The following is a 23,361-nucleotide window of genomic DNA, read 5'->3' on the forward strand; positions in this document are numbered from 1 at the left end:
CAGAAAGAAGGCAGGGGTAACTTTTGACTCGGCACCTGTGAGTGATAATCACTGTAGTTAAACTACCTGGGTTCAAGTCTTAGCTCTATACTAGCAATGTATCCATTAGGAAATTACTTCAATTTTCTAAGCTTCCTACTTAATTCTTAAGTAAAATGCCAGTAACAGCAATGATCTCATTAAGATTTGTATGGGGTTAAATGACAGGATCCATGTAAAGCACTTAGCATATGGTTGTTATCACTCTCATGATTATTGTCTGTTCTGCTGGGTTTATTTTAAGTGAAATGCTATACACTTTATTTTGTACGCTTTAAAATATGATTTAAAATATGTTTCATTTTAAAGAGAGCTAGCAGTGGAGAAGGGATGTAGACCTTTTAAAAAGATTCTTTCTTATTAATATTTAATTCTCCTCTTATTAATCTCTTTAGCTTTTGCCTACTTCATCTGGATTACCACCAGGTTGGGAAGAAAAACAAGATGAAAGAGGAAGATCATATTATGTAGATCACAACTCCAGAACTACTACCTGGACGAAGCCCACAGTACAGGTGCCCTGCAATCTGTCCATCAACTTGTTTTCTTACAGAATTTAAACCATTATATTCCTATGGAAGCTGTTATATCACTTTGTAGTATATACTGGATGCTTCTAGCATCTTCTAATTATTTTCTGACATGCGTGCTAAGTGTCTACCATTTCCTGTGCATCTCTAATATGCATGAATTACCACTTGTTATTGTGTAAAACAAGTCCAATTGGGAATAAGAGGAAAAGTAAGTGATCTGGTCCATTGGGTAATTTTGTAATTTGAATGGTTAAGATCATTATTTTGCTAAAAAATAATCTTAGTGATTGGTCTCTGTTAAAGAAATTTGTAACAATGACCCTTTGTTCTTAACAACAGTGAGTGCCTTTTGTAATATTTCCTTGTAAGTGTTTTGGGAAAATATTTATTTTATCTTATCACCATTTTTCTTATTGAGAAATTTTTTAACGCTGAAAAGTGCAGAGAATAATATACCAAATATCCATTTTTTTAACACCCAGAATTTACTACCATTAACAAATTACCATATTTCTTTCTAGACATTTTATTTTTTTAAAAAAAAAAAACTTACAGATAAAACTAAATTCCTTTTAACCAAGCACTTTGGTCCCAGTCCCGAGAGGGAACCGCCATCTTTGATTCATTGAATATTCTTCCAGCCTATTTTATATACTTACGTAGACAGCTAAACAGTGCAAACTATTGTTTATATCAGTGTGTTTCAGATTTTGCATAGATGTTTTGTTGTATAAGTCTAAGTCTTTTTTTGCTCAACATTGTTTTAAAACCCTATCCGTGTTGTTTTATATATAGATCCCAGTGTATTTCTTTTAACTGCTGCCTAATATTTCACCATGTGAATATATTACATTTCAATTACCTGTTTGTATAGTGAATATTTGCCACTCACTTTGTCTGTCCAGGCTCTGAACCCACTTCTGTGTATGGGGAATTCCCCAACTCTCTGAGTCTTTTGGACGAGCAAAGTCCTCCTCCCCTGGGTTCTATGGCTTTCCTTGCCTCTAAGCACAGGCCCGCCCATCCAGCTTTCTCAGTCACATGCACCCACCACAACTTTGTTACCCAGCGTCTTATCACTCGAGAATTAGCTGAGAAATTATAAATAATTGTAAAAACAAAGTTTGATAAAACACTCTACTAGAAAAATGAGCCTCCCATGCTTAGGCCAATTTATAAGAAGTATGTATTCTGTTTGCAGGTTACCTTTTTAACCACAGCTATGTGTGTTCTCTATAAAGCATGACAACATGGTTTAATTAATATCCTAGGCCACAGTGGAGACCAGTCAGCTGCCATCGAGCCAGAGTTCTCCTGCATGCACTCAACCACAGGTCCCCACGAGTGATTCAGCACAGCAGGTGACCCAGCCATCTGAGATGGAGCAAGGATTCCTTCCCAAAGGCTGGGAAGTCCGGCATGCCCCAAACGGGAGGCCTTTCTTCATAGACCACAACACCAAAACCACCACCTGGGTAACTCTGACTCTTCAGTTTTATAGCGACAGCAATAGTAATCCCTTATGTATAGTTCTTTATAGTCTTTAAGTGTCTATTAGTATAACCTATGTTTCCTAGTTTTATTTAAAGATATGTTGAATTCTTAATAGTATCATTTCTATTCAAAATATGTTTATGCCTATTTTTAATATTTTGGGGGATTGTCCTGGAGATATCGACATTTACTTCCTATTTCAAGTTTTTAGCTCCTTAGCCATAAGTGCTTAGGAAGAAATTTAGTAATAATCCTTTACCTTTATAGGAGGCTTTATAGTTCTAAAGCACTTTTGAATCCATATCTCATTACCCAAAAAACCTTGTAAGGCTAGGAGAATAGGGATTTTTATTTTAAGATCAGAGTTAAAGTTGTTTAGCAGTTGGGTCACCACTAATAGAAAAATTACTGGAAGTCATCAGCTGATGAATAGATTTCAATTAATTTACTTAAAAGATCAGTGTATCTAAGTAATACTAAAATAGTTTAATAAGTTATTTAATAAAATAATATTAAAATGATATATATAAATAATCCAAATAAATTGAATTTTGTTCTCTTCTTCAACAATTTGAATTGACTTTAATAACCTTTTTGCGCTTACCTTCCTATCTTTCAAAAATATTACTAAGTCAACACCTTAACAGATAGGTACCAAAAAGCATGGTTGGGGACTGAAACATAATGTGTAGTCCAGTTTAATGTCCCACTCTTCCACCAGTTTTTATTTAGAGAAGACCCCTCTATGGTGACACAATCCCTAAAGAGTGGGGCAAAATACTCTGAATGGTTTCTGTGAAAGAGATGATGAGTTCATACTGATCCCACTCTGAGGACTGAATACTGTAGCCTGAGTAGCCTGAGAATGAGAGATTTTAGATGGAGAAAATATTATTTCACAGATTAAGCAAATGAAATAACACTGTGCCCTTTTTTGGGGGCGGGGGGTAAGGAAGATTGGCCCTGAGCTAACATCTATTGCCAATCTTCTTCTTTTTGCTTGAAGAAGATTGTCACTGAGCTAACACCCGTGCCAGTCTTCCTCTATTTTGTATGTGGGATGCCACCACAGCATGGTTTGATGAACGGTGTGTAGGTCTGCACCCGGGATCCAAACCCACGAACCACAGGATGCCAAAGTGGAGCACACAAACTTAACCACTATGCCACTGGGCTAGTCCCCCAAAAGTGAACTTTTTTGGGGGAGGGGGGGCGAGAAGGATTGTCCCTGAGCTAACATCTGTACCAATCTTCCTCTATTTTTTTTTTTTTTTTGTATGTGGGATGCTGCCACAATATGGCTTGACAAGTGGTGAGTTGGTTCACACCTGAAATCTGAACCCGCAAACCCCAGCCCGCAGAAGTGGAGCATGTGAACTTAACCACTATGCTACCGGGCCAGGCCCGAAAAGTGTACTTTTTAAAGAGATTTTTTTCTTTTTGGCTGGGGAAGATTCTCCCTGAGCTAACGTCTGTTGCCAATCTTCCTCTTTTTTTTTTTTTTCTCCTCAAAGCCCCACTGCATAGTTGTATTTTCTAGTTGTAAGTCCTAGTTCTTCTTTGTGAATCGCCACCACAGCATGCCAACTGACGGATGCTGTGGTTCTGTGACCAGGAACCGAACCTAGGCTGCCGAAGTGGTGAGAGCACCGAACTTTAACCACTAGGCCATCATGGCTGGCTCTAAAGAGAATATTTTAAATATCCACTGATACTAAAAACCGTAGTAACAGATTGACTTCTGTGATTTTAAAATTTGTGTGTGTGTATTGTTTTCTTTATTTACTCTACCAAAAAAGGAAGATCCAAGACTGAAAATTCCAGCTCATCTGAGAGGAAAGACGTCACTTGATTCTTCCAGTGATCTGGGGCCTTTACCTGTAAGTTTGGAGAACTGCTACCAATCTAACTTGGCTAGCTCAAACATTTTGTATTTTGGAATACAGTAGTTCTTTAACAACTATAATTAATATTATTATTAAAGGGTTGATGCCTTTTACAAAGAATGGAATGTACAAATTAAAATAACCGTATAACCAATGCCATTTTTCTACCTATACATCTAAAACCCTTTCCTAAAATAATTGAAAAACATTCTTCATTACAGCCAGGATGGGAAGAAAGAACTCACACAGATGGAAGAATCTTCTACATAAATCACAGTATGTACAATGTGATTTTTCATTACTTTTTTTTTTGTGATACTGAATTTTGTGCATGAGAATAAACATCGATTTTCTTTCTTCAGATATAAAAAGAACACAATGGGAAGATCCTCGGTTGCAGAATGTAGCAATAACTGGACCAGTAAGTATCTTTGTATTACTCTGCTCTGACAGAAGTGTCCTCTCCCCTGTCTCTTCAAGGGTGAATGGTCAAGGGCATAATCCTGCAGGCGTTGACAGGAAAGCACATTTGCAATTCTCTCCTCTCGCCCCTACCCCACTCCAGGTCTCAGTTGTTTGCAAAGAGCCTCTAAGGTCATTATCCTTACCCTACCCAATAGCCTTGGGAGACGAGGGAGCCACAGTCAAAATGCTAAGGCAGTGGGCTGCTGTGCTCAGGCTGGTACTTGCCATTGCCTGAAAAAGAATCCTGGCAGTCCTCCCCAGATCAGAGAGGAGCCAACCTGATAGCTGACAGTGCCCTATCAACTCCAGGGTCATGTCTTGAACTTTGTGGTAGAAATCATTATATACATAAGATATTATATATATGTATATGTGTGTATGTGTATAGATATGTGTGTGTATAGATATGTGTGTGTATATATGTATGTATGACACAGTCGTATTGAAGTATAAATATTACCATGTAATATGTTTATACTACTCTTGAGTCAGATTAATGATAGCAAAATCATTATCCTCTTTTATATTTATAGCTACTTTTTCCATTTTTAGTTTTTCAGATTTTACTTGTTTTCTAATTCACAAAAACAAGTAAAATTGAAGATTTAGTTCTTTTAGACTACTCTTGAGTCTCCCATGTTTAGTCTTTTAAAATAATGGATAAAAAAGGCAACTCCTCAGAGTTCAAGGAAAAAGTACATTTTTCAAATTGTTCCCTTAATGGAGAAATCACTTTGAAAGTCTCTTTAGAAATGGAAATTTTCATTTCTAATATTTCTCTCCTTGGAAGAAATTTCCTGTTTCTGGCATGTTACATTTCAAGAATATTGCATGATGAAAATTACAGCCATAGGAATTGCTGAATACAATTTTATCTTACACAGAGAAATTTAAATTTTTAAAGTTTTATATTTGCTTTTCTTCAAATTAAACTTTTCTTTCCAAATATTCTCTTTTGATATCTTAAACTTATGTTCATAAAATACCCAAAGGGGAACTTTTAAAATTTTTTCAGAATAAACACAACCTAAACGTTCTTTATTTTTCCCAAATTTTCAACTAAAGGCAGTGCCCTACTCCAGGGATTACAAAAGAAAGTATGAGTTCTTCCGAAGAAAGTTGAAGAAGCAGGTTAGTGATACTTATAATGAGTTCTTAGAAATGATTGTTATATAGACTGAAAGTATGGGAAATGCATTTTAAAAAGTAATAGAGAATATGTTCTACATTTGTAATAATTTTGAATAGTTGTTTACAGGAAAAGGGGCTTATTTTTTGAGTAGCTGTTATATATCATCAGAGACCACAATTATTTTATGTCTTTCTTCATTTTTCAAGATATTCTGTAGTATAGAAAAATAGTATTAAAAGTTTGCCATTAAGAGCTCTAACTTCGTTTCTTGGTGAAGTTTGTGGGGTTTGGATTTTGTCAAATCTGAGTTAGAGTACCTTGGGAGATTGTCTCCTGACCTAGTCTTTGATTGTGTGGGAGCTCTCTCAGGATTCTTTTTATGCTTTGGCTATTCATTCTCCACAGCTTCAAATATAACCTCTCTCTGCAAAATTTGAAAATAGAACTGTGATTGGAACAGTGCTCGTTACTTGTCTTTTTCTGCTTATCAGATATGTTCACTACACTTTTTTACATCACCACAAATTCAGTATGTTTGGGACTAAACTCATCATCTGCCCATCTGTTTCATTTCTGTTGGTGATGACCATTTTTTTAATGCCTTTCTGTAATTTGCTCGTACTTTCCCCCTTTCCCTGCAGTTTAGGAATGCCACCACTAGGTGGCGATATTGGGTTATACTTCCTTGCGTTCTAAGCAGGAAGCCTGCTTTTCCAAAGATTCAAGATGGTGGGCCTGCTACCACAGATTTTTTTCATCCAGAATTTAACAAAAATGAAATATAGTTTTTTAGTGCACATATTTTATGCCTTAACAAAATCCTAAAATATCAGCAACTTTTTAAACTCAAATAATAACTGTGTCAAAATCACTTTGGAAATTTGTTTTTCTACTTCTAGGATTTGGGATTGTCAGTCTTCACTGATTTCTAATAAATATTTTCACTCTTAGTGAAAATATGCTGGTGGAGAAGCACCAGCTTCTCCAATTGCCACTCTGAACACTTATAAACTTGTTACTGTATCCAATTATTGACATCTTCCAGGCAGCAGGATATGGAACAAGGCCTTTATAAACAGGTCACAGAACACAAAAACATAACAAAGCATTAATATTTATTGACCTTTCACTACATTCCAGGCATTCTTCTTAGCAAGTTGCATGTATTATTCATGTAGTCCCTACAACAACTCTATAAGAAAGGGACTGTTATCACCACACTTTACAAGTGAGGAAACTGAGGCACAGAGAGATTAGGCAATGTCATCAAGTTCCATGGTTATTAGTGGCAAAGCCTGATACAAACCAAACGGTCTAGCTCCAGAGTCCATCGTCTTAACCAACATGATATGTGATATTGGTGATTAAGAGAGGAAATTACCCAGAATGCAACAAAGGCATGTAAAGAGATAAAAACATGAAAGAAAGGTTAAGAGACATAGAGTCATTCCAGAAAGAGAGACTCAAAAACATGGGGAAGAGGCTGAGAATCTGAATTCTCAGTTTAACAAAAAGTCTCAAGCAGGATTTAAAAACATAAAATCTATATCTGGATGTATCACAGCAGAAGAGTAGAACCCTGAGGTAGATAAAAGTGTTAAAAGGCAATGCTACAAAGCCTTGTAGCATTTCCTCTGCCTTATCTTTAACCTTTTCCTCTGCCTTATCTTAACATCTTATTAGTTAAGAATAAGGCTGACTAATCATTATTGAGCTCACCCTGTGCCAGATACCATGTAAGCTCATGAAATACATTATCCCGTTAAACCGTGGAAATTTTTCTTCCATCCCTCTCTTTCTTCCGTTGTCACTCACTCACACAGTTCATTTGTCTTCTCTCACGGTCTGTTTCAGGGTCTTTAACTGACCAGCTTGCCTCTTGTCTCTCCTCCTTAAAACCACCCTTTACACTCTACCCCGTCAGCTTCTGAGAACACAGCAATCTGATCATGTGCTCCCTGCTCAGTGACTCTCTTCCTAGTCACCATTCACCCTTTCCACACTCTGGCCCCAGACTACAGTCTTCTCCACCTTCCTCTTGCACTATAATTCCTCTTTCCCTTCCCCTCCTCCTCCTGTACCCGCTGAAGTATGTGGAAGTATTCTACAGTAGTACTATAGTACAGTACCTCTGAATGGAATAGACCCCTCATGCATGCTCTCCGCTTAACCTGCTGTTCCTCAGTCCCTCTCTCCCTTCCCTTCCTGTCGAGACTTCCTCTAGAGGCCTCCTTGATTGCCTCATTTGCAATTAATAGCTCAATCTTTTAGGATCCCACAAAACATTGCTTATATCTCAATAATTAGCAATTTTCCTACTCTTTTAAGTCTCAGAATTAGTAACATTTATATTGTTTCTCACATACTCTCCAGATCATAAGCTCCTTGAGGAGGTGACCACATCTTATGGCATGTTTTTACTCCCTTTTCCTCCCATCCCTGGTCCCACTGTATTACCTACCTAGCGTGGGGCCTGGCCCAGAGCAGGCCTCAGTAAATGCTTGGTGAGTAACCGACCTGCACTGGTTGCCTAGTGTCTAGTCTAAAATTGCTTTTTTCCAATATTCCCATTTTTTTAGATTGTAAAGCAGCAGAGGAAACTGCTTATATTATGCTTATATTGTTTATATAAACTGCTTATATTATTGTTTCTATAGGGCTTTCAATTTTGCCTAAATATATTGATAGTAAAATTAATATTTTTTCCTTAGAGCTAAGCCTCTTTTCTTTTTTTATAGTGACAGAATATTGATAGCATGTTTTCTCTTAATGGTTTCCACTTGAACGTTGCACACAAAGCACTCAAGAATAAAAGAATCAGATATATTTCCATAAAATTCACAATAAGGTCTGCCTAAAAGCGTAGTTATCTACATTTGTCACATAAGCAAAGGATGTACAAAAGATTAGTGAGGCAGTGTAGCTCACTCATTAAGAGCAGAGACTCTGAAGCTAAGACTTTCGTAACTTCTGTCTTCAGTTTCTTCATCAATAAAATGGAGATAATAATAGTAGCTTCTTCATAGTATTATTATGAGGAGTAAATGAACTTACTGGTCAAAGTTAAATTAAAATGCTGGGAACAGTGCCTGGCACGGTCTGTAAATGTTAGCACCTGTTAATAGTTAAGCAGGGTAGGCTCAAAGGAGGAAAAGTGGAGGTGGGGAAAAACCCTGGACCAACAGGCAGGCAACAAGTAGCAGGCAGCAGCTAGACTACAGGTCACAGAATGGTCCTTGTTGGAACTTCTATGGAACCGACTGTTCATGACATGCCTTCATGTGAGTGTTATTACCACTATAACTTGCTGCTTCTTCAGATATAAAAATCAGAAGGCTATATTATTATGTGATTAGAGAAAATGCATGGATTCTTTTATACCATAGAGGAAATATAGACAGCGTTCCTAGTCTTGTTTTCCCTCAAAATGGGTCTTGAGCACAGGGTGGAGTGCAGTGGATTTTATGACTTTTATAAGAGAGAAATTTGGTGTCATATTGAATCGATTTAAACCATGTGTCTCTCTTCTCTGGGTTTTCAGAATGACATTCCAAACAAATTTGAAATGAAACTTCGCCGTGCAACTGTTCTTGAGGACTCTTACAGGAGAATTATGGGTGTCAAGAGAGCAGACTTCCTCAAGGCTCGACTGTGGATTGAGTTTGATGGTGAAAAGGGATTAGATTATGGAGGAGTTGCCAGAGAATGGTTCTTCCTGATCTCAAAGGAAATGTTTAACCCTTATTATGGGCTGTTTGAATATTCTGCTACGTAAGTAACTTCACAATGCTGTATACAGAAAAAAAAATCACTATTTTGAAAGTTACAGAGTTGTATGATGCAAGGAAAGTGTATATTACAATGTGCCAGAAAATGGAGACTATAACTAATGTTTCAGAAATAACTTTTTGTTTACTTTGGTAAAATATACATAATGTGAAATTTATAATTTTAACCATTTTAAGTGTATAGTTCTGTAGCAGTAAGTACATTCACATTGTTATGCAATTATCACCACCATCTGTCTCCAGAACTTTCTCATTATCCCATACTGAAACTCTGTACCCATTAGACACTAATTCCCCCATTCACTGGCAGCCACCATTCTGCTTTCTGTCTCTATGAGGTTAACTACTCTAGGTCCCTCATATAAGTGGAATCATACAGTATTTGTCCTTTTGGGACTGATATGTTTCATTAGTATAACGTCTTCAAGGCTCATCCATGTGGTAGCATCTGTCAGAATTTCCTTCCTTTTTAAGGCTGAATAATATCTCATTATGTGTTTATACCACATTTTTTTAATCCATTCATCTGTTGATGAACATTTGGGTTGTTTCCACCTTTTGGCAGAAATGACTGTTTTCAAAACATTAAATCCAATGGTCTAATGTGTTTCTAATAACGGTAAACAACTCTAAAAAGAGGGAGGTAATTTACTATTTGTTATATTAAAATTTTTATATGAAATATAGAGAGGATCATTTAGATGTGCTTGTCTTTACAGGGATAATTATACACTACAGATAAATCCAAACTCTGGCTTGTGTAATGAAGATCACCTCTCTTATTTCAAATTTATTGGCCGGGTAGCTGGAATGGCAGTTTACCATGGAAAACTGTTGGATGGTTAGTATCAAGCATAAATTTCTTTTTTAATTCAATTATCTTATTTCACTTGGTAATCATTTTAAATATATTTGATTTCTTGCAAGGTTTTTTCATCCGCCCATTTTACAAGATGATGCTACACAAACCAATAACACTTCATGACATGGAATCAGTGGTATGTCTGTTTCACTTATAATATAGAGAAAATATAATTTAACAAGCAACTGAATATTTTAAAGTTAGATTTTAATGATGAAATTAATAGATTATAATGTTTCAAAACACAAATGAACATTTTCCCCAACATTTTATTATGAAAATTTTCTAACATAGGATAAAATTGAAAAAATTTTCTAGTGAACATGTGTGTATCCACCACCAAGATTCCACAATTGGCTTTTTTTCCATATTTATTTTATCACATACCTATCCATCTGTCCACCCATGTATTCATCAATCCATCTTATTTTTTGATGCATTTCAAAGAAAGTTGCAAGTGTAGGTAAACTGCTCCCTAAATACTTTAACATGCTACACAACATTTTTATGTATCTCTTGCATCAATATATGAATTGTGATCTTTTATGATGAGTGGCGTATGTTTTCAAAATAGCAGTCCAAAGGCAAGGCCTTGTGGTTAGGCCACTACAAAGAAACAGAAACCTGAGGATTAAATCTCTGCCTATAAGCCTTGCTGCCTATGCTGAATGGCCTCATACACTGTGTGAACACAGATTCCAAGACCTCTTCCTGGGTACCAAGTTCATTTTTTTTTTCCTTTCTAGTGATACATTAGCAGTGTGAACCATATTATCAATCATGAGATTACACAGTTGAGTTGGCTAATTCAGGTTCTGAATTTAATTTGATATTTTTCTTTAACTTGGGCCAGGTGTCAATAACAGCCTCCCCCATAGCTACTTAAACATTTCACACACAGTCTCATAGGCCATATGAGAAAGGTGCTAGGTGCCCCTGAGTGTCCATGGAAGGTAGGATTCATCTGAAAACTGCTTTCTTTGACCCTTTAACTGGATAAGAAAATCACTGCTTCCACACAGAGATAGATTGCTAAACTTTTAAGCAGGTACCGCTCTATTGATATATGCATTTTTATTCTCACACTTACGAGTCATCCATCTCTTTTTATAATCCTTGTGTATTTATGGAAAAGATGTCCAACTGACCTTTTCATCTTTTGTCCAATTATTCAGACCCCCAGCCTACTTTGTTTGCAGGTTCAGGTGTGTTCTTTATATGCAAATTCTAAATATACAATTTTTCCCATCTAGGACGGTGAATATTACAATTCACTAAGATGGATTCTTGAAAATGACCCAACAGAACTGGACCTCAGGTTTGTCATAGATGAAGAACTTTTTGGACAGGTTCGTAAATTTTGATTAATTAAAATGGTACATAAATTATGAAACAAATGTTATAACTTAATATGAGATGTTAAATAGTGCATATCCTCAACACATTTCTGTGCTCTAGTTTTAAATTTATTTTCCGGTAACAAAAGCTGTCTCTCAGCAAGAATTTCTGCTTTATTTGACGCATTCCATATTTATTTTAGCACAACTAGTATTTTAAGTTTTCTTAGTTTTTGAATGGATTTATTAAAAACACCACATTTCTGGTGTAACTATAATATGTATACTTTATTTTTTTTTCACTAAAATAACATGTCAAGGTATTTGCTTAATTTTAGACACATCAACATGAGTTGAAAAATGGTGGATCAGAAATAGTTGTCACCAATAAGAACAAAAAGGAATATATTTAGTAAGTATCTTGTTAGTAGGTATTTTACTGTGTTTAGTAAATACTTTACTGGAAATAAGTTTGTACTTCTTTCTGGGAAAATTCTTCATACCTTCTTTCTCTTCCCCCATAGCCAGGGTCTCAGTGTTCTTTTTCTCTTTCTATAACAATGTCGTATTACCCACTCATGTTCAGTTTTTTTTCTTGGGCTTAGCTAGTCTTTATTTTTTGTTTCTAACCAGAATAAATACACCTTAAATTGTTTTCTGGCTTCATGTGAAAAAGATGAAATGTTTTGTTTCTTGTAGTCTTGTAATACAATGGCGATTTGTAAACCGAATCCAGAAGCAAATGGCTGCTTTTAAAGAGGTACTCGTTCTCTTTTGTTTGTTCTTCTATAATTTCAAAGTACGATCCATAAGTTTTAAACATTGGGCTTCATCACATCTGAGAAAAAGTAGTATATGACTTGCTTTTTAAAACCATTTTCAATTCTATTTTCATATTAACAAAATATTAAATGAATAAACACTGTTAAAACTCCATCATCCAGGAAGTCTATGCAGTAACCACTGACAGTCCCCCTTCACATCTATCACTGCCCCCCGCCTTTCCCCAGCCCCGCTCCCCTCACCTTGAGTACCATAGGTGAGCAAAGGACAAGAGCGCTATCGTGACAGTGGAAAATACCATTTGTTTCTTCTCCTAAATGGGACCACACAATACATATTGATTGATGACTTGATTTCTTCTCCTATCAGATATTTATTGGAGATTTTGCACGTCAAGTATATAGCTACCTTTCTTTGTAGCTGCATTTTATTCATAAAATAAACTCATAAGCTATTTACGCTTCCCAATTAATAGACATTTAGGCTATTGTCAGGGCACTCATTTCTTAAGCTAACATAAAATCTTCTATTAAATATTTATCACATACTTTTTCATGTATTCGATATTGATCATTGACTGTGTCTGGTGCTTGTGAGGCAAAAAGACATAGGTCCTGCTGTCAAAGAGCAGAGAATCTAAAGGGTGAAATAGACAGAGGCAAGCCTGAAGTGCTAGGTAAGCAGAGAGAAGAGGTAGAAACCAGAGCAGGGAGACGTGGAGAAAGGGGCAGAGAAGGTTAGAGGGATTGGCCAGCCACAGGGAAGAAGGAAATGCAATTCTAAGGAGAGAGAGCAGCATGTGTAAAGTCTGGCAATAAGACAGACTGTGCACACGTTAAAGAAAATACAGGAGCCAGCCCCATGGCGTAGTGGTTAAATTCAGCACACTCTGCTTTGGCAGCCCAGGTTCGCGGGTTCAGATCCCAGGCATAGACCTACACCACTCATCAGCCGTGCTGTGGCAGTGAGCCACGTACGAAATACAGGAAGACTGACACAGATATTAGCTCAGGGCAAATCTTCTTCAAGCAAAAAGAAGAAGAAGATGTTAGCTCAGGGCCTATCTTCCTCACCAAAAAAAAGGAAAGAAAGAAAGAAAATACAAGCAATTCATATACTGGATAAGAGGACACAAGAGATAAAACTAAGCCTGGGGAGCTGAGCAGAACCAGATTATTAAGGACCTGTTTGTTAAACTGAAAACAAAGGTAGAGTTTGGAGTTTTCTGACTTCCAGTGAGGGGAGGAAAGGTGGCATTAAAGGCTGTTAAACAATAAAACACCAGGATTTAATCACATTTTGGTCCTCTCCTTCCAGAAGTGGTATGTAGTGAAATAGAGAAAGGCAAGACTAGCAGCGGAGGCTAGTTGGGAGAGGGCTACAGTAATCCAGGTAAGGAATGGTAAGGACGAGAACTAAGATGATGGTGGTGGGAAGAGAGTTGTGTGTGAATTTGAATGGTATTCAGGAAGGGTGAGCTATAGCAGAGGGCAATTTAAAGGCTAGAGATCTGGGGTGGCAGTATGGGGGTCATCTGCATATGTATAATGGAGCTGTGGACTAGATAAGATGGAAAATTCGAAAGAATAGTAAAAGTGGATGGCCACACATGGAGATATGGGAACACCACCATTTCGGGAATGGACAATAAAAAAGGAGACTTCAAAGGAAATTAGGAAAGGCAGACAGAGACAAAGAGAAAAGCATCAACAGCAAAGTTTCAAGAACAAAGGTGTTTTCGCCCATATCATAGTGCAGAAAGTCAAATAAGATATGGAACTAGAAAGCGTTGGTCAGATTTAGCCACAAAACTGTCTTTGACTTTTTCCAGGACAGCTTCAGGGAAGCGGTGGCATAGAGGTCAGATTGCAGTGGGTTAAGGGATGGAGGGGAGATGAGCAAGTGGATTCAGGAACATATGACACTGTCCAGAACTTGGCTATAAAGAGAAGAAAGAGGGGTTTGCTTTTTTGTTAGTTTTTAAGGTAGATATGGCTTGAACAAATTTAAATGTATAAAGAGTGTGCTAATAAAGAGAAGTAGGTTCAGTGAGGTGACCTCTTTGAGGAAGCATTTGAAGCACAGAGAGGAAGTGGTACCTCTCTCCACTGCCACGGGAAGGACGCCATGATGGATGTTGGTGCTGGTTGCTATGTGAGATGCAGAAGGTTGAGGGAATTCCTTCCTACATAATCGCCTCTGTTTTCTCTCTCAAATAGAAATTTTCTGCTGTAAAGGGGTGACATGGAGGAGGAGGAGGCTTGAGAAGTGCGGGAAAGTTTTAAAATAGCCACTTTGAGGAATCAATGAGAGAGAACAGATGATGGATACGTTCATTTTCTTGCCAATATTGAAATCTCAAGAGCCCATGAATGTGTAGTGGTAGGAATCCATATGGATGTGGGATTTCTCCAGTAGCACCTGGAAGGTGAACTATAGGATTGTCCATTGACCCTGCTAACCAGGTTTTTAAATACATTCTTTCTACTAGGGGTTTTTTGAACTAATACCACAGGATCTCATCAAAATTTTCGATGAAAATGAACTAGAGGTAAGAAATAGTATTCTTATTTTAAAACAGGACTTTTGTACCCATTATTTTTTCTTGTCTACAGTTTGACATTTCTTATTTTGTAGCTTCTTATGTGTGGATTGGGAGATGTTGATGTGAATGACTGGAGAGAACACACAAAATATAAAAATGGCTACAATGTAAATCATCCAGTCATACAGTGGTTTTGGAAGGTAATTGAAAGCTTCTATTTTCATAAATTATTTTTTGATAGATTCAATCAATTTATACTAGTGGGTTACATATAGATAAGACAAATATATATATATATATTCCAGCAAAAATTATCATTGATTTTCTACTGTATATATCTACCTTCTGGATGTGGTCCTGACCTCCGTGCATATTTACAGATAAGTAAGTAAAGTGTTCAGAGTGTGTAAAGGGCACTGACAGCTGAGACAGACACTTAAGTTCCTTACTAAAGTAGGGACACTTCAAGAGAATGTGTCATAACCTCAGCGTATTCTCTGGGACTCCTACATGGCTCCTTTAAAAGTGAAAATGTGTATACCACTCAATAATATCAATAAATATGATTTTTTAAAATCCATGAGTCACATCTGAGAAGAAATTTTTGTCACTTTGTTAGGGTATAATCCTATTCTAAAGAGTTACCATGTAGCCTTGGAAATAAAGTCTCAAAAACTTTGTAAACCACCCATAAACACACATTTAACTAAAACAAACATGCAAATTTAATAAGTGATCATTAGTGCTCTAAATTCTGATAGCATATTTTTCAGAATAGTTTTGTTACCTTTTTTCCAACGATATTCCTCAATGCTGTTTTTATCTTATTCAGGCTGTTTTAATGATGGATTCAGAAAAAAGAATAAGATTACTTCAGTTTGTCACTGGCACATCCCGTGTGCCTATGAATGGATTTGCTGAACTATATGGTAAGGATTTTCCATAGATCATTAAAAAATGGAGCAATGCCAATTGTTTTTCTAATGGCTGGTTAGTCTTTAAGCTTCTATAATTTATACAAACATTTAGCTTAATAAAAAAGTAAGGTTTTTAAATTAGATATGCTGAAGTAGGCTAAAATATATATGTATACCTTGTAATCAGAGAAGACTGGAAACATGGAAAACAAAGGAGAAAAGTAGAAACATGAAATGAGGTACTTTCCATTCTTGAATTTTAAATTTGATTCCCACTCTGCAAGCCATTAGAGAAAAAGCATTGCCTGTACTGTGATAGTTTAGGGCAGCATGTAAAGTTCCATGGAATGTTAATAAGTATACACCAAAAAACAGAGTCTCATGGTAGAATACATCTGGGGAATACTGGACTGAGCAAAGTTAGATAGATTGCTTTGGGACTTGTTCAGAACCTTTACTATGGAAAAAAAGCAGAGTTTCCAAAGCTTACTTGCTCATGGAATTCGTGTGTGCGTGTGTGTGTGGTGGTGGGGTTGGGGGTGGGGGTGGAGGATCTCAGCAGGCTGCTATTCCTCAGCCTTGTGGGAAACGGCAGGGCTGGGGATAAGTCTGCATGTGTCTCTTTCTATTGAGAACTATTATTAATGCAGTTTTCTGTAAAGTGAAATTCTGTATATCCCGTCAAACTATTTTCTCTTTGATTTACCTAGAACACTAGAGGTGTGTTTTATTAAAAAAAAAAAAAAGTACTGTTTCTGAGGTAGATCACAGTAAGTTTTCTCACATCAGTTAATATTCTATTGGAATGACATTTACTTGCTTTTCAAGATACTAAGAAGAAAGAACAAATCTTTCAGAGGAGATTTAGCAAAGATCGGAGCCGTACTCAGAGCAAGAGCGATGAGAATTGTTCTGGGGACTAGAAGTCAGGGACCGCTACCTAGGTAGTTGCTAAGCTGAATTTACTGTGCAAGTAGAAGGCTGTTGCTATGTGATGGGATCGCTCACCCCCTCTGTCTCCTCTTTGGCAAACCTGGTCTCCTTGTTAAGCTTCATTTATATTTGTTTGCAGAACCTGTCAAGCAGCTGCCACTTCTCCACCTAGAGTCACGCTCACAGTGAGAAGAAGGAGGCAGGAGCTTTGCCGCTAACCATGCGCTCATTCCTTGCCTAATTGGATTTCTTAGCATTTGTCTTTCTAGTGGTTTCACCTGCTCCCCTTCCTGTCTCTTCTGTGCATCAGCCAGTTTGTAGAGAAAACCAAGGCGAGGCAGACACCCCTTACCACCCCTAGCTCCCCTTCCTTTTTTATGCAGTGCAGGCCTACGGCCATCCACTGATTTCACAAACTAAAATTTGGGGAAAATGTCCTACACATAGAGCCAGAGTTATTAGTGTTAGAATATAACTTCAAATTTTTATGTGTTTACAAGAAAAAATAGAAGTTGCTTCAAAATGTTAATATTACAATGCAATATTATCTAGCCAATAAAAAGTATGTTAAGTTTATGTCAATTGACTCACAGGGAGTTTTGATGATGGGTTGTTTAGGCGAGAGAACCAAGAAGCAGGGAAATACATATGATTCCATGTCATGGAAAACAAACAGGGACAAAAGTACTGAAATTTTAACAGTGAATGTAATTGTTCTGGGTGATGTGTGAAAAGTAGTGCTTTTTGAGAAAACTGTAATATGGAGACTATTAAATATTTTTAGTGCTACTTCTGACAATTATACTGACACACACGTACTTGGATATGATTATAAGATATGGAGAAAAGTATGGAAGGTTACACATTGGGTTGTCAGCATTGATTACCTGGGTGGGTAGAGGATGTTGCGAATTGGAGAAGGAAGAGCTAAGTGAAAACTACAAAGAAAAAAAAGAGTTTCTAAAAATGCCCATAATAAAAGAAAAATATAGCCTGTATAACATGATCATATGCACATAAAATTCTCACAGGATTCACGACAGGATGTTTGCTTAGAGTTAATGGTGGGATTTGAGGTGATTTTTACATCCTTCATTGTATTTTTCTCTATTGCTTTAATTTTTTGCAGTAAGATTATACGGACAGAAAAAATTAAAGCTATTTTCAGTGGGACTCAAAAGAGAAAGAAAATGTTCATTTTCTCTGTGCTCCTATGAAGGAGGTGGTATATGGAAATACAGTTGTGTACAGGGCTAGGAAGCAGCAAAAACACCATCAGACGTGCCACCCCAGAGTCAGAGGGATACGGTGGTCACAAATGAACTATTAGAAGAGAAATTCTCATTTCGTGGCTGGACAATAAAGCCATCAAGCACAGGACAGCTTTCATTTCTTTTGAGTTTAAAGAAACTAGATTAGTTCCCTGTAGTGTAAGTTCTACATTAGAAAAAGTGAGTTGTGAAATGCCTAGGGTTCCTATAAAGAGTAAATGAAACCAAAGCAGGTCTTCTTCCTTCCAGGCTCAAACGGACCACAGTCATTTACAGTTGAACAGTGGGGAACCCCTGAAAAGCTGCCAAGAGCCCATACATGGTAAGCAGTTTCTTAGACCCCGAGAGAACAATCTGGGAGAGCGAAGCTCCCTCGGACAGTTAGTCTAGGTACAGAAGGTCTAGCCCACTCCGTGCTGTTGTCAGTGGCAGCTACGGAGGAGGAGGAGGCTGTGACGTGGACACCAACCCAAGAACAGGTGTTTCTTTACCAGGTAGGCCTGGGCTTCATGTCCAGGTAGCTGAGCATTGGAGAAGCCCATCAACTGTTGACCATATGTTGCCTCCATCACATGAATGATGGGCCATCCCAAGAGGGGCTGGAACATCCCCTTTGGGAGGTTAAGGTGACAGAGAAACCCAGGCATTTGGAGGTGGAGGTGGGGCTGAGAGGACTCCACCAGGGAGTCAGGCCAGAGGCCATGCCTAGAGTCCAGTCCTGTGTCTTCCGTCTTCCCAGTGATAAAATGTCTGCTCGTGTTGCTGGGAGCAGCATTACCGTGTGTGCCGTGGGGATACTTGCTTTGTCAGTGTCTTTCATAACCAGTGCCTCTCTGTACTTGCAGCTTTAATCGCTTGGACTTGCCACCCTATGAATCATTTGAAGAATTATGGGATAAACTTCAGATGGCGATTGAGAACACTCAGGGTTTTGATGGAGTTGATTAGATTACAAATAACAATCCACTGTGTTTTACTGCCATTTTTGTATAAGCAAAATCTTGACTTAAAATTTTTCCAGGGAACTACTAAAACTTGGCCATTGATTCTTCCCAGATATGGAGAAAATCAGATAAAAGCATTAGAAGAAACAGTATGACAACTTCACCATGATTTCACTCACTTTTAGATAATGTGTTGCATTTACACAGTTGTTGCATCGTATCCTTAGGGTTCACACTCGAGGATAGGAGTCCTGTGTGCCTGAAATAGTGAGTTTTGTCCTTAACATTTACCTCTTTTACAGTATTTGCCAGGCAGTTCTTTCTTAAACTACTGAAATTGTAACTGTGAAATATTTGTGGTAAGTGTCATGTGTGAAAAGTTTGATGCTTTTTGAGAAGGAAAACTGAAATTTGGAAAAGAATACTTTAATAAGGAGTAAACTACAATCTATTTAGTGCTGCCTGCAGCTGTTTATTATTTTGTAGACCTGCCGAATGCACCTTACTGCCCATAATTTTGGAAAAAACCTTGGAAAGTGTGTTACCTATATTTGTAGTCCACTGACTCACTTGCAGAAAAATGTTTACTTCTTCATTTTCAAGATGTTTGGCTTTTGTTAATATGGAGTTTTACTGAACAAAGTGGTTCGTAAGACATGTGAAACAAATTCAGATTTGCAAAGGGTGAAAAGTGTTAACGCCTTCCTCTTGCCTGTGTGTCCTGATGGTTCATTGGTATAGTCATCGCTCATGTTTTAATTTAGTTTAAACAATTCCTTCTTCAAACATTAAAGCCCCATAAAGCAGTATTTCTAAATATGCCTTGAAGAACTAAGTTAAATGTATAGTACTTGCCTTTACTAGTCATTCTTTACACTTGCACAATTATGTAGTAAATATATGTTTACAGGGTTTATTATGTTTACAGATTAAGCTGATTTCTGTAGTCGCATTTTTATATTTTTAGTATTTCACTTTAGTCAAAAAAAACAAATAATTTGTTAAAAAATAACCAAAGAATAGTTATAATGCGTAATTTGTATTAAATTTATTACCATATTTCTTATGCTTTTAAAAAATACTGTTTACTATGAAAATGATGGTGTTTTACTATAAATCCAAAACTCTTTTGGCAAAATGCTACAGGTAGAATCCTACTTGAACCAAATCGAAGTACATGAAAGTCATGTGCATGCGTTCAACAAACATTTCCTGAATGCCTGCTGTGTGTAGTGCGCCGAGCTGGGCCCTGGGGGTGAGAGTTAGCAGCTTCAAAGAAAGCTAACTCAGCCCTCACCCTCAAGGAATTTACAGGTTTAGTGTAAAGGACTTTGTTAAACAATCAAAAGTAGGGATGAGAAGAATAAAACAAAAGGGAAAGATAAAGTGTGTCAAGGCTGTATTTATATGTTTCATACCTATATTGGAATGATTATATAGAAAGTGCTCTTGCAAAAAGTTAAACCTATTTCTCAAGGTGGTGTCTTGAGGATTTAGGAATAACTGTAGATATATGTTATGAATCTTCTTAAAGACATATATACTCTGAGAATAGTAAAAAGTGCTTATGGCTATTGGTTTAAGTTGGTTAGGGTATATAACACGATGGGTACCTGTCAGCACCTGGTCGAGATCTCAAATGTGACAGTAGCAAATCCACTTTCCAAACACCCCATCAGCTGCACGGCTTAGGGCAAGTAATTCACAGATCAGCGCACCCTGTGTTTCATCTTCACCTGTGTTAACCTGCATTCAGGCAAGACCACCAGACGTAGTCCTAGTTTTATCACTTACCAACTGTTTAAACTGAAGTGACTTTCTTAACCTCTCTGGCCTCCTGTTTCTTCATCTGTCAAATGAGAATAATCCTGCCCACCCTCACTGTCATTCATGTAAGATTGTTGTAAGTTCCAGAGAGATGCTCTGTACAGTGTCATACAATCAGAAGATGCTTTGTGGTAACCATCAGATTTTGTCAAGTCAGGTGTGCACACGAACTCCACTCCCAAAGAAGAATCTCTTTATTTAAAAATGACTGCTAGTAGACAAGGAAGTAGAAACATCTCTGACTTTGAATACATACAGATATATATGTATACATAGGTTTATCTAAATGTGGATCTTACTATCTTAGAATTCATTTTCTCCACATCAGCAAAGTAATATTAATATGGGCCAATGCACTTTGGAATGTCCTCATTATATATAGAAATGAACATGAAAACTATTTTTGTTAAAACAGGATTTTGCCACATGATTGTTTAAATATCACTTCTGTGAAATATCATAGCAGATATCAGAGCTTGAGAAGACATAAAGCTTGCTTTTCAACTGGCTAATATTCACTTGGATGATCCTATGATTTAATAAAACAGGGTGTTAATGAGACCAGACACGCCCACTAACCCCCAGCCACAGACCATCATCCCTTTTGTCTCCCACATCGTATCGAGCAACACAGCCCCTCATCCCAGATAGAAAAATATCTCAAATGCATTTTATGGCTGGAGAGTAAATCGGGTCATTTTCATAAATCAAGGATGTCATATTTTTCTAGAAATTATAAGCACATAATTTTAGCCTATATTTTTTCTGTAATCAAACACATTTTAACATAGACATAAAATTGTATCACAAGTGCATTTCATCCTAACTCAAATTTAAATGGTATTTGTTTTCATTTTTTATTTATAATGCTGAAATTATTCCATATAATTATCAAGTTCAACACAATTCGTTTTGATTATAAGCCATTTGATGTTCTTTAAAATCTTCTCGTATGATAAATATATATCAAGATTAGTATATCAAAATTTATTGCGTACTTTAAAAGATCATTTTTAAAAATCTTGATGCCACAAATAAAGTTTTATTCTAATAAAAACAAAAACTGTGATTCGTTTTTAAATAGAAAATTCCCAAGCCAGTATTCTGGGTGATATCTTCCGGTCTAGTCCTTTGCAGCCTCATGTGAAATTCTCAAGACCATCTTGAATTTGTATCTGGTGAACTAGCATGATTATAAACTTAACACAGATAATCTCCACTTTACAGAAACATGTGATGTTCCAAAAGTCTGGTTGTTAGTGAAATATCCAGCAGACAACATAATAACAAAGCTACAAATGGACTGGGTCTCAGGCATGTTGTTGCTCATTCTAGAAGCCAGCCTTGTAACCTAACCTCTGTTTATAACATTGTTTCTACGAAAAAAAGCAGTTCCAAGTGTTAATTCAGAACTAAGTGCCTTTTCCTCCTTCTAGGCACCTGTAAGTTTCCCAGTTAGAAAGGAATCTACGCACCACCCGGCCGTCCCCCCTCCGCGCCCCCCCCCACACACACACACAACCCCAAACCATCCCTGGGTAGGTGCTTTTCCAGCCTCCTGTTTCCACTAAAATCCAGACTGTAGCTTTTAATCCTTGGGACCCAGACCACTGCCCTCTCTGCTTACACCCCTCCAGCGATAACCAGCTCAGGCACTAACTAGCCCACCCCATGCCCCCCCATACAGGAAGTCTTTGCTTTGCTGTCAATCAGAGCAGATACATTCCTTTTATAAAGGATATTAAAGTAAGTGCTAGGATCTCAGAACCTCACTATGAATAAAGGGCTTCAGTAGATTTGTATTTTTCTTGAAAGTTAAAGATTATCCCTAAATTAGCTGCCTGTTTCAGTTCTGCTGGTCTCTTTGCTTGCAATCCATCCTACGCAGTCCCTTCATCCGCACCAGTGTTTCCTTTTTAGTAGACAAATCTGATCAGATTAGTCTGCCAAAAGCCCGCTGAAAGCTCCCCAGAGCCAGAAGCGCGAAGCCCAAACCCATTGGCACGAAACGCAGTGTGTCCTCAGCTTAATGTATGAGCTCCACCGTCCAGCATACTCCACTCAGGCCCCCTGTGCTCCACCCAAACAGACCTCCCTCCAGTCCCTCGTCACTGCAGACTCCTCTGCACCCGCTCTGCCTGGCGTGCTCTCACCCCTCATGTCCGCTTGAGAACTCACTCCTCCTTTTGGGGTGGGAAGGTGCTGTGGCCTCGGCATTTGGTAAGTACTAGCACAAATAACATTGTATTGCAAGACTTTGTTCACATAATTCCCCCTACAAAGTTTTGGGCAGCTTGAGGACAGAGACTACTTTCTATACATTTTTGTAATATGTTCATTTCCCAATGCATAAATATTTGATGAACATGACGATCTGATGAATACTGTTTGTGTATACTATCCACTGCGCATGTATTGAGCACCTACGATGTCCCTGGTACTGTGCAATAATACACAGGAAGCTCTATATTTAGGGGACATTGGGAACCATATAAATACACCTGTGGAGAGGGAGCGTGATTGAGGCCCTGCCGAGCACCAGGGTCTCCAGTAAACACTTTATGTGGATCCCATTTAATCTTCATAAAAACTCAGTGAGGCAGGT

The 23,361-nt window shown here is 37.5% G+C and overlaps 1 protein-coding gene across 2 annotated transcripts in view; it reads left to right on the plus strand.

Annotated features, from left to right (window-relative positions):
• Positions 1–21,819, plus strand: part of NEDD4 (NEDD4 E3 ubiquitin protein ligase) — a 121,847-nt gene extending 100,028 nt beyond the window's left edge. For both annotated transcript variants that reach the window (XM_014860449.3, XM_014860448.3), the window contains 17 exons: positions 435–554; positions 1,844–2,047; positions 3,866–3,946; positions 4,174–4,228; positions 4,315–4,373; positions 5,483–5,548; positions 9,091–9,320; positions 10,057–10,178; positions 10,265–10,335; positions 11,453–11,548; positions 11,875–11,948; positions 12,236–12,296; positions 14,811–14,870; positions 14,957–15,064; positions 15,697–15,793; positions 18,235–18,307; positions 18,831–21,819. In XM_014860449.3, the coding sequence (XP_014715935.1) occupies positions 435–554; positions 1,844–2,047; positions 3,866–3,946; positions 4,174–4,228; positions 4,315–4,373; positions 5,483–5,548; positions 9,091–9,320; positions 10,057–10,178; positions 10,265–10,335; positions 11,453–11,548; positions 11,875–11,948; positions 12,236–12,296; positions 14,811–14,870; positions 14,957–15,064; positions 15,697–15,793; positions 18,235–18,307; positions 18,831–18,933 (1,680 nt within the window). In that variant the 3' untranslated portion in view covers positions 18,934–21,819. The remainder of the gene's footprint in view (positions 1–434; positions 555–1,843; positions 2,048–3,865; positions 3,947–4,173; positions 4,229–4,314; positions 4,374–5,482; positions 5,549–9,090; positions 9,321–10,056; positions 10,179–10,264; positions 10,336–11,452; positions 11,549–11,874; positions 11,949–12,235; positions 12,297–14,810; positions 14,871–14,956; positions 15,065–15,696; positions 15,794–18,234; positions 18,308–18,830) is intronic.
• Positions 21,820–23,361: the final 1,542 nt, after the last annotated feature.

The sequence above is a fragment of the Equus asinus genome, chromosome 2 (assembly GCF_041296235.1).
Source record: "Equus asinus isolate D_3611 breed Donkey chromosome 2, EquAss-T2T_v2, whole genome shotgun sequence".
Taxonomy (NCBI): Eukaryota; Metazoa; Chordata; class Mammalia; order Perissodactyla; family Equidae; genus Equus; species Equus asinus.